The sequence below is a fragment of the Doryrhamphus excisus genome, linkage group LG1 (genome assembly GCF_037039965.1).
Source record: "Doryrhamphus excisus strain RoL-2023G ecotype Guam linkage group LG1, RoL_Dexc_Guam_v1.1, whole genome shotgun sequence".
Classification (NCBI taxonomy): Eukaryota; Metazoa; Chordata; class Actinopteri; order Syngnathiformes; family Syngnathidae; genus Doryrhamphus; species Doryrhamphus excisus.
In genome coordinates, this window is record NC_136357.1 from 29,159,669 (window position 1) to 29,172,229 (window position 12,561).

General features: G+C 36.0%; 1 protein-coding gene across 1 annotated transcript; it reads left to right on the forward strand.

The window, feature by feature from the left end:
• The first annotated feature begins 968 nt into the window (after nucleotides 1–968).
• LOC131132337 (uncharacterized) lies at nucleotides 969–12,351 on the forward strand. Its single transcript, XM_058077875.2, has 13 exons — nucleotides 969–1,091; nucleotides 2,354–2,550; nucleotides 2,631–2,768; nucleotides 4,069–4,186; nucleotides 4,329–4,515; nucleotides 5,646–5,787; nucleotides 5,868–6,023; nucleotides 6,092–6,147; nucleotides 7,334–7,509; nucleotides 7,600–8,000; nucleotides 9,065–9,161; nucleotides 10,088–10,379; nucleotides 11,583–12,351. The coding sequence occupies exons 1-13, from the start codon at nucleotides 969–971 to the stop codon at nucleotides 11,759–11,761; spliced, it is 2,262 nt and encodes a 753-aa protein (XP_057933858.2). The 3' UTR covers nucleotides 11,762–12,351.
• The last annotated feature ends 210 nt before the right edge of the window (nucleotides 12,352–12,561 follow it).

Below are 12,561 nucleotides of genomic sequence, written 5' to 3' on the forward strand. Positions count from 1 at the left end.
AGAAAGCACGGTGAAGTGGCGTCTGCGAGTATTCAAAAGGCTGTCAAGAAAACAGGGAAATGGGAACTGATGCGGGTCTATTTCCTGTTTAATGCAAAGGTGCCCTTGAAAACCCACGCATGCACGGGGAGAACATGCAAACTCTACACAGAGATGGCCGAGGGTGGAATCAAACCCGGGTCTCCTAGCTGTGTGGCCTGCACGCTAACCACTCGTCCCCATCGGAAATCACAGAAATAAAAATGCAAGTACCGATATGAGAATAAAAACAGCGGTTTCCCGTCATGCAGTTTTCCAAGATCCCTCCCTTGTACATTTCTTACCTTTTGAGTGTTAAGTTGCTGTGTGATGATTTTATCATTCTTTCTTCAATGATGTAGTGAGTCAGACTGTTTCTATTGAGTAATGATATAATATATAACATATATATATATATATATACCAATCCCTAACATAGGCTACTGTTGTAGCCGTAAGCTAAAACTCAACTCTGAACCCCCGATGTCACTTCCTGTTGACACACACAGCAAAAGAAATTAGTATGAGTCTTAATTTCTCTTGTTATGTCTTCTATGTTGGGTAATAGATGTGTACATGTGACTATAGGGGTGCTAATTCATGTTTAGAAAGCTTTAATAATGTTAAGAACTGTATTTAAACAAGGGACAACTAAATAAATAAACAAAAACAAAACATGTAAACAATACTCCTTGAATTTGCTGAATGGCGAATGTGAAGCAAAGACCTCCAGAATAAATAATATAATTTTTTTCAGTTCACTGTGACCCCAAGATGATTTCATGAAGTACGGTTTGGAGAGAAAACCAATAAAGTTTAAAAAAAAAAGTGCCATTTCTGTGGATATCAGGTTGAACCTGTCGGGTGGACTCCCGAAGGAAACGCCTTTCCGGGCTCCGATTGAAACCGACTCAACAAGCTTTTTCTTTGAACAGATTCTCTTCGCCATCATGGCAGCAGGCGCCATCCTCCTGCTGCTCTTTGCAGTTCTGGGAGCAGGCTCAGCTGAAGACTTTTATGGGGATAGCATTAGTTTTATTCATCCGCACAAGGACCCGGATGGATATTTGAAGGTACAGTGCTAAAATTTCAACAATTATCTTTCCTCTGTACTGATTCCACATGCGGTTTTATTGGACTGGTCGCCAGCCAACCGCTAGATAAAGATGATATTAAAAAAAAAAGAAAAACACAGTAAACATGTAATCTTACAATAAAGTCAAAATAATTAAAAAATAATAAAAAATTAATTATTAAAAATATATATATTTTTAAAAGTCATAATATCATGAGAAACAAATAAAACAAATAATAAAGTTGTATTTTTTGGAAAATTAAGCTGGAAAACAGCTATAATATCACAGGAATAAAATCAAAATATTACAGGAATAAAGTTGTAATATTATGAGAAGAAAGCAGAACTATTTGGAAAATTATTTCAAAACAAAAGAAACAGCCGGAATAAAGAAACAGCAGAATTTTCACGAGAATAAATTAGAAATACTGAGAGAAAAAAATTGTCTTCTAACGAGAAAAAAGTCGCAATGCTATGAGAATAAATTTGTAATATTATGAGGAAAAATAATGTCAAAAATATTTTTTTCACAAATAGATCTGTTATATATTAAAAAAAAAATTTCAAAGTCAGAACATTTTGAGAAACAAATCATGAAGTTGGAAAAATTGTTTGAGTGAATGTTATAATATTACAAGAATAAAGTCACAATATTATGGGAGTCAAGTCATAATAAAAGTCCTAATATAATGAGTAGAATAAGAATAAGAAATAAGAAATCTGCAAATATTTGGCAAATTATTGAAAAAGCCTGGGCAGAAATGAAAAAAAAAAACAGTAAAAAATTAGATAATCATGACAAAAAGTTGAAAAAAGTTATGAGAATAGAAGAAAGTTTTTAAAGTTTTTAATTTTAAAAACAAAAACAATTTTTTAAAGTCAATATTATCAAAAATAAAGTTGACATTTTTTGAAAATCAGACATTAAAACATATTATTACAAGAATAAAGGCCAAATATTATGACAATATAGTCATAATTACAAAAAGTTTACAGGAGGAAAAGTGAAATAGGTGGAACATTAAAAAATAAATAAAATCAAGATATTAAGAAAAATAAGTTTTAATTAAATGAGAAAAAAAGTTGCAATCATACAAGAAAATGTATTTTTTAACACTTCTTCAAACCTTGTAGTAGTAAATACAATAAAAGAATTACACAACAGAGCGCTGATAGCTCACATTAATACACCACAAGGACGTAGAACATCCAAAATTGCAAAATTGACTTTTTTTTCTAACGCTTCTTCAAACCCCCCAGGTGGCCTTTCATCACCGACAGAACGGCAGGGATCATTGTGATCATCCATCATCGTACACGTGCACGGGATGTACCGGCTTGGTCAACAGCGGCGTCATGCAAACAGACCAGGACACCTCAGGCCAGCAGCGATGGTGTCAGTCTGAGGGACGTACCATGGCAAACGTATCCATGAACGCTTCCTACATTTCTCTCAGGTACATGACCAGGACAGGTTATGTCTCAAAGTAGTACTAGTAGTAGTAGTAGCAGTAGAAATAACAGTACTTCTTTTCAGTAACACGGGTTGTTGCTGGGCAACTAACAATGATACAAAAACAAACTGGACAAGCCACGCCCATTTGGATCTCCGGACTCGATCTGACACCGAAGGCCTGAACAATTGTCCCGTATCGACCACCGTGTCCTCTCTGAGGTAAAGACAATTATTATTATTATTATTATTATTATTATTATTATTATTATTTCAGACTCACCTGAACATAGAAAAGTCACATAAGCCCAACTAGCATGGCGTATATCACATCTGCTACAGTCTCTTGGGATGAGCGGGTGGAGGCGGGGCCACTAGCATACACACAGAGTGTAACATAGTCGAAAGAAATTAGCAGATTGCAATACAGTATATGGTCATAAATGTTTTCATTGTATTTTTCTTACGCGTAAAGTGACAACTGTGACAACCCTACTTGCTAGTCAATGCTAATATTATTTAGCCTGTATATTAGCATGGAAAAAATATTCTAAAATAATATTTAAAGATTTTTCTCTTGTGATATTATGACTTTATTCCCATGGTGTTATGACTTTTTCTCGACCTAATTTTCTAACAATTAGTATTTGCTTTGTTTGTTTCTTATAATAAACGTTTTTTTTTAACAACTCTTTTTTCAACTCTATGCTACAAAAATTACATTGTGGTATTTTTCTCCTAAAATTATTAGTTTATTGTTTAAAAATTGTAACGTGATTCTTGTCAAATTAAAGCTGTTATTTCTGCTATTTTTTAAATTTTATTTCAAAACTATTTTCTTCTCGTAATTATGACTTTATTCCCATATCTTTCATTTTTATTCTAGTAACATTATGACATTACTGCAAACTAAAGTTTCAAAAATGTAACTTGATTTATTTGGGTCTGTTTAAAATAATATTAGGACTTTTTGTAATATTTAAAAAATACTGAATAAATATATTAATAAAATAATATATAATAAATAAAAAATAAATATAATATATAATACATTTATTAATACATGAATTTCAGCTCTTTCTTCTTGTACATTTTCTTCTAATAATTATGACTTTATTCTCATAATATTTCGATTTTGGACTATTTTGAGTCATAATTTGTGATTTCTGCAACTTAATTACGAGCAACCTAAGCTTCCAAAAATTACAGTATTGTTTTTTTTTGGTTTCTCATCATATTATAACTTCAAAAATATAAAGTTCAACCTTACGCTTCTAAAACAATGTTATTTTCCCCTCAGAATAATAATAAACTTTTTCTCATTCTCTTAATGTTTTGACCTTATTCTTTTAAAATGACTGCTGATTTTTTAAGGTTTTTTTTCTTGTTTTCTTGCTGATTTGTTAAATGTTGTTGTTTTTTTGTGTTTTTCTTGTTAAATTCTACTGTCATTTTTCTCAAATGCTTCCATAATGTAGTAAGCAGGGCAATAATGAACGATTGTCTATTCATCTTCATGCAGGAAGCCCCAGAACTGTTTTTCCGAGCTTCATCTTTTGGCTTACGATCCCGATGAAGATCACGTCAAGTGCCATTTAGCTGAACACGCCGCCGTTCATGCCAACATTACTCTGAATGAGGTCATTACTGAATATTATTTCACTGCTTAAAAATTGCCAAAATAAAAACAAAAATGTTGGATAGAGTATCCCATACCAAAGCCAAGTGTCAAGAATATGATGAATGCTAACGATCTCCACTGTTTGTCACGTGTCCACCCAGACGACCTGCACCCTCCACAAAACGGGAGAGGTGGGTGTCGGCGTCTACGTGTTTGAGGTGATGCTGGAGGACTTCCCTACCAAAGACATGAATTTATCCTATGCAAATGGAACATCCACGTATCGGGACGCCCACAACGGAAGTTCACCGCATCTGTGCAGCGTGGAAGTGCAGTTCCTATTAGAAAGTAAGTGGTACACGTATCATGGCGGTGTACAGCTCACAAGGAAGTGTGACAAAGGAGCCAATTCCCGTCAGGAAGAAGATCAGGGATGGCCAGGAAAGACCCCAATCCTTAATCCTTAATAATTCTGACAAACCCGAAGCAATGATGATGCAAGACAAGGCCGCCATCGGTCAGGATGTTGGGCATAAACACTTACTGTATATACTGTATGGAGGCTGCACGGTGACCCAGTGGTTAGAGCGCAGGCCTCACAGCTAGGAGACCCGAGTTCAATCCACCCTATATATTATATAATATATATATATTTATATTGTATTATATTATCTTACATTATAATATTTAAATATAAAATATTCTTATATTATATGTCTTAGACATATATGTATATATATCATTTTATATTATATCATATTATATTACATTATATTATATTTTTAAATATAAAATATTTGTATATTTTGTCTATGTATGTATCATTTTATATTTGTATTATATTATATTATTTGAATATAACATATTTGTATATTATATGCCTTCTACATATACATATATTATATTACATTACATTATATTTTTAAATATAAAATATTTTAGACATATGTATATATAATTTTATATTTGTATTATATTACATTATTTGAATATAAAATATTTGTATATTATATGTCTTCTACATACGTATATATTATATAATATTATATTAAAATATTTAAATATAAAATATTTGTATATTATGTCTTCTACATATAATAATAATAATAATAATAATTTTATATTTTTATCATATATTGTATTATATTATATTGTATATGATATGATATGATATAAATATAAAATATTTGTATATTATATGTGTTATACAGGGCTGCACGGTGATCGAGTGGTTAGCCTTATATAAGCCTTATAAGACCAGAGTTCAATTCCACCCTCGGCCATGTCTGTGTGGAGTTTGCATGCATCTATATGTGCCCTGTGATTGGCTGGCCACCAGTCCAGGGTGTACCCCGCCTCTCGCTCGCCCCGAAGACATCTGGGATAGGCTCCAGCACCCCCACGACCCTTGCGAGGATACGCATTGAAAGGAATGACTGTACCGTATGCGTCAATCATGTTTTGTGTTTATGTTCCAGTCGTCCCATCGTTGCCAGATTGCGAACTGGGTCACGTGCTGCCCAAGTTCTTGTACCCGACACCCAAACACGGTGCCGTGCTTCACGCCACGGTGGGCCATAAATTGGTGCTTCATGCCCAAGCGCAGGCTCACCACGCCACGTAGGTGTTTGTGGCCTTTATGCCCCATAACGTCGGGAACGTACTGACATATTGACTTCCCATTTCCTGTTGCTTTGAAGCATCACTGACTTCCAGGTGAGCGGCCCTTCCAACATGACCAAGGAGTTCAGTGATGATCTACACGGAAAAGCCAAGGTGATGCTGAGCTGGACACCACAACACGCCCATGCGGAAGGCGTCGCCCCCGTCTGCTTCACTGCTGAGACAAATGAATCGTGAGTGTCCAGTCGTATGCCAACGTTATTATACGTTGTTATTATGATATATCTCCTTTGTTTTCCAGCCAATCAGAGATGAGGTGTGTTGCCGTTGTGGTGAGCGAGCCAACCCCCTTCTCCGGTTTGTTGATCAACATTTATTAAGCTACATTTCATAAACCATTCCATGGATCAGACCAACAGGAAAGCTGGCTTCTCATCTTAAAGTGTTTCACAAACTTTTGGCCTAAATGAAGCGTAAAAATGGCTACATGAGTAAGAAAGAAATAGAAGTAGGGATGCCCATAATAATCGGACTGATATCAGCATAAACAGACTATTAAAAAATAATAGTTTTAAAATATTTTATATTTGCAATTTCGTGCTGCCTATTATTAGGCAAAACATATGCATAAGTAAGCTAATGTTCCATATTTTTGGCCTAAATGAAGCATAAAAATGGCTACATGAGTAATAAAGAAATATAAGTAGGGATGCCAATAATTATTGGCCCAATATCAGCATAAACAAATTATATAAAAATATTTTAAAAATATTTTATATTTAAACAATAATATAATATAATGTAATATAATATAATATATATATATTACATTAATATTCTACTATTGATATTATATTAATATAATATAGTATTTTATATACTATATATATATACTATATATTATATATTATTTTATTATATTAACATTATAATATTGATATTATATTCATATAATATAATATATTATTGTGTTATATTATATTATATTATACTATACAAATATAATAAAAGATCAAATAAGAAATATACAAAAACATACAAAATATAAAATGATATATATATATATATTTATACATATATACATATATTTATGACATATACTAGTATTGAAATATTTTATATTTAAATATCATATAATATGAAATATAAAATAATAAATGTTATCATATATAATAATAATATAATATAAAAATATTTTATATTTAAATATAAAAAAATATTTTACAAATATATTTTAAAAATGCTGTACAAAATGCTGCCACGAGGTGTCAGTAATGTTATTGTAATGTTCCGTGAAACACACAAGCACCAGACTTCATGGTCAGAACAAAATTCACTCATCATGGCTGGGCGTGATAAACTATAGGGGTGTTATGTCATGTCTAGAGGTTTCTAATAATGTTCAAAAATATATCTTTATTTCTAAATGGAATCGGATAATATTCCTACTTTGTGGAAATTCCCTCATCACGTTGGGGGTGTGGAAGCAAGGGTGACCATGAAAAAGGAGGGATTACTAACCGTGTGCGTGTGTTCTTGCCAGGTAAAACGAGTGTGACGTGCACGGCGGACATGATGACGGTTGCCATTGAGAGATCCGCTTTGCCCGACGTGGACGTGCGGTATCTGTCGCTGATGGACCCATCCTGCTCGGTCACCTACAACGACACCCACATCACGGCTTCCATGCAGTTCAGCACCTGCGGCACGATGGTTGAGGTCGCGACACTTTTCTTTTCTATGCTCATCGAACAGACAATATGGCCACCGCTGTGAATTCACATGCTGTTTTCTCCTTCCTAAAAACAGGATGAAGAACACAACATTTACTTCAAGAATCAGATCCAAACCCTGCGTAATCCAGATCAAGTTGTACTCCGAAGAAAGACGGTGAAAGTGGGCTTCTCGTGCCAGTTCCCCAAAAGCGCCAGCATCTCGTCAAATTATAACGTCCAGAAGTCCAACTACGTTTTCAGCGACGCTGAACTGGACAGCTTCAGTTACTCTTTCGATGTGTACACTAACGCTAACTTCACCGACAAAGTGCAGCCGAGCGCCTATCCGGTGCAGGTCACCTTTCAACAATCCATCTTTATGGCCATCAAGGCTCAATCGCAGCTGGCAAACGTCACGTTCTTTGTGGAGTCATGCAAAGCCACGCCCGATGGCAACCCTGACAACGCTCTCTTCTACGACCTGGTCAAGGACGGGTGAGTGTGAGTGCCGTCCCAAACGGACTCTTTGCAACTCATCAATATTCGTGCACCAAAACGATATTGCAGTACCAATACCACCAGTATGATGCAAAGTGGAGTCGCTGGTTATTCTTCGTAGCCCCAACTTGTTCCGCTTCGGGCCATATACTGGAAAATCTAATATTTTCCGAAACCGACACATTTACATGCTAAGAAGTCATATATATTTCAAGAAAAAAATGCATTTCAGCGTTGTGAAATTTTATTTTCATTTTAAATTTATTTTCAGAAAATTTTGTAATTTTTTCAGCTATTATTAGGACTTTATTATTGTAAAACAACAGCTTTTTTTTTGCAATTTCCGCTGCTAATTCTGACTTTATTTTCATAATATTTTGACTTCAACTTGTAATATTATAATTTTTTCCCAACTTAACTTTAAAAAAATGTAAACTTTATTCTTTTGCTTCTCATAATATACTAATGTCTTTCAAAATTTTAACAATTTTTTATTATTTTTTAATTAAAAAAAAAATGTCCTCTTAATATTTTGACTATTCTCATAACATTTCTGCATTCCTCTATCAGTTTTCATGATTGGGAAAACATTTGATACCGATATCAACCGATATCGCATTTTTACATTGATAATTATCAGTACTGATAATCTGATATCGGACATAATAAATACACTTGATTCACGTAATATTTGGATTTTATTCATGTGATATTGTAACTTTTTGTACAAACTAATTTTCCCCCAAAAAGTTTTCTCTTGTTTCTGATAATATATTTAAAAATATATGTTTTTTTAATACTTTAAATCAATGCTACTAAAATGATTTTCCAAAAATGACTCCTTAAATATTTGTTTTCTTTCTTTCTCGTAATTTTTAAGTTTTATCCTACTGTTTTTATTGTAGTTTTCTTGTTAAGTTCTATTTTTAGAATGTGCCGCAGGCCAAATCATCCAAAAAACAGTCATGGGCTGCAGGTGGTCGGCGGGCCACATTTTGGGCACCCCTGTTTGGATGGCCTTCCACTGTCTGACATGTTACGTCTATATTCTTTTTTCCCAGATGTTTGAATGACGCTTCTCTAAAGGTCCGAGCCGTTGATGTAATGACGTACCACTTAGAGGTCTCAACCTTCAGTTTTGGTGGAAGCAATGATCAGGTAAGCCGACGTACGTACGTTCACTCTACATAAGTACAGACACTCCACGTTACCCCCCTGGTGACTGTCACGGTGTGGGCGTTACCCCCCCGTGACGGTCACGATGCGGCCGTTACCCACTTGTGACTGTCACGGTTCGGGCGTTACCCCCATGTGACTGTCACGATGTGGGCGTTACCCCCAATGTGACTGTCACGATGTGGGCGTTACCCCCAATGTGACTGTCACGATGTGGGTGTTACTTCCGTGTGACTGTCACGATGCGGGCGTTGCCCCCTTGTGACTGCCACGATGCGGGCGTTACCCCCCTTGTGACTGTCACGATGCGGCCGTTACCCATTTGTGACTGTCACGGTGCGGCCGTTACCCACTTGTGACTGTCACGATGTGGGCGTTACCCCCAATGTGGGCGTTACCCCCTTGTGACTGTCACGATGTGGGCGTTACCCCCAATGTGACTGCCACGATGTGGGCGTTACCCCCCTTGTGACTGTCACGATGCGTCCGTTACCCACTTGTGACTGTCTTGATGTGGGCGTTACCTCCCCTCGTGGCTGTCACGATGCGGGCGTTACCCACTTGTGACTGTCTTGAGGTGGGCGTTACCCCCTTGTGACTGACACGATGCGTCCGTTACCCACTTGTGACTGTCTTGATGTGGGCGTTACCCCCAATGTGACTGCCACGATGTGGGCGTTACCTCCCCTCGTGGCTGTCACGATGCGGGCGTTACCCCCCCTTGTGACTGTCAAAATGCGGGCGTTACCCCCTCATGACTGTCGCGAGGTGGGCGTTACCCCCTTGTGACTGACACGATGCGGGCGTTACCCCCTGCAATGTTGTAGAATAACCAAGATGGCGTACAAATGTTTGTTGTTGCTGAATGTAATGAATGAATGAATGAATGGAGTCATGTGATCTTCCAGGTGTACTTCACCTGCAGCGTCCTCATGTGCGACATCAACAACCCCTTCTCCAGATGCGCCATGGGCTGCCAGAACGAGGCCTTCCGCAGACGCAGGCGGTCCGTGGCCTTACAGTCCTCCATGCGGTCCCTCACTCAGGGTCCCTTCCAGTTTGTCAGCGAGGCTCTTCCTGGCGCGTTTGCTCAGCGCAGGCCTGACGGCGTCAAGATGGCTGACCAGGCTGACCGTGGCTTGGAGGTCCCTGAGAGGGAGGACATCACACTAATGACCAAGGGGGACGTGGCGGCGCCAGGTACCTACCCAGCCACATCGCCACGGTTTAACAATGAACCGTGGCGATGTCAATAATGGCGGAATTAGGAGTGGAAATGACAAATTATGAGAAATACTATGAGATAAAAAAAACATGCAAATGTGCAGTTTGCATCTCGGAAACTTTTTATCTCATAATTTGGACTTTTTGTCTCATCATTGCAACTTTTCATCAAATACTTTTTGTCTCATAGATATGACTTTATCTCATGACTATGACTTTTTAATCTCAAAATTACGACTTTTTTATTTTATGTCAACATTTTATCTCATATTTGTTTCTCATAAATTCAACTTTTTGTCCAATATTTGTGTTTTTCTTATCTCATAATTTTTTTATCTCATAATTTAAACTTTTTATCTCATACTTTTGACTTTTTGTCTAATATTTATGTTTTTCTTATGTCATAATTATCACTTTTTTATCTCATAATGTTAACTTTTTATCTCATAATTTGGACTTTTTGTCTCATCATTGCAACTTTTCATCAAATACTTTTTGTCTCATAAATATGACTTTATTTCATTACTATGACTTTTTAATCTCAAAATTATGACTTTTTTATTTTATGTCAACATTTTATCTCATATTTGTTTCTCATATATTCAACTTTTTGTCCAATATTTGTGTTTTTCTTATCTCATAATTTTTTTTCTCATAATTTAAACTTTTTATCTCATACTTTGACTTTTTGTCTAATATTTATGTTTTTCTTATGTCATAATTATGACTTTTTTTTATCTCATAATGTTAACTTTTTATCTCATACTTTTGACTTTTTGTCTAATATTTATGTTTTTCTTATGTCATAATTATGACTTTTTATGTCATAATGTTAACTTTATATCTCATACTTTGACTTTTTGTCTAATATTTATGTTTTTCTTATGTCATAATTATGACTTTTTAGCTCATAATGTTAACTTTATATCTCATACTTTGACTTTTTGTCTAATATTTATGTTTTTCTTGTCTCATAATTATGACTTTTTATCTTATAATTGGAACTTTTGATCTTGTACTTTTGACTCCCTCATGAGGAAAAGCGGTAAAAATGAATGAATCCCTTAATTCTGACATAATGTTTTGCAGGCAATGACAGTCAATGATGTAAAAACGATCACAATGATCAAGCCCCCGACCGTATCATCTCACATCTCACATCTGCGTTCTTCTTTCCAGTTTCCTGGCAAAGCGGAGGACGAGTGAAGGAGATGCTGAGCAGCAGCATGAGCACGGGGATCTTAGCTAGCGCGTGTTCTTTGTCCGTGGTGGCCTTGGCCGTGGTCGTGGCCTACTACGCTCGCAAGAGCAAAGCCGAAGACCAGAAGCCGCTTCTGCGTTCCGAGTGGGCAAACTGAAAGCAGCCATGTACTTAAAAATGTACTTTAGTCTAACTTTCCCTTTTACAAACTCATCCAGTGGGGCTATATTATTATTATTATTATTATTAATATTGCTTTTTATGAAATTGTTGTTGCTGTTTCAATTTCATAAAACTCCTCATGTAAACGTGGCTAATGTGAGTCGGGTTATTGATGCACAAACACGTAAAATGACGCCAGAATCCATTGAAATAAATATGATTATGTTATTATTTGACCGCACAGATTGTTTGGACCACCTTTTTCTCCTGCACTGTTCAAGGTCAAATGTCAACACCGTCGCTCTAAAGCCCCGATTTCTTGTGTCCCTGTACTGCTTACTAACATATATACATGAAGAAATCATCAAAATAAAGTCATATGCTTCAAAAAAAGATGTTGACAAGTGCAATATTTTAGAATAACATCACGGGAAATGCTTTGAAAGTTTGTGTAAATGACATTTGGGTCATTAAAGCCGCACCTGTGCCCAAGCCGGACCAGTTTGACTGCATGTCAATCAATGTCAATGTCAATCATATGTGCTTTGGTAAAAGCAGAATTCCGTTGAGTCTGGTTTTACCAGTTTGGGCATACCGCAAAACACGTCAGCATTGGGAAAACACATCTAAAAATATCTAAAAATACCTGGTCATTTCAACCTAAAATAGCCACGCTCAAATTTATTCAAGGGGCTGCACGGTGTGGGAGTGGTTAGCGTGCAGGCCACACAACTAAGAGACCCGTGTTCAATTCCACCCATGTCATTTTCAGGCATAAAAATGGCTAAAAAATAC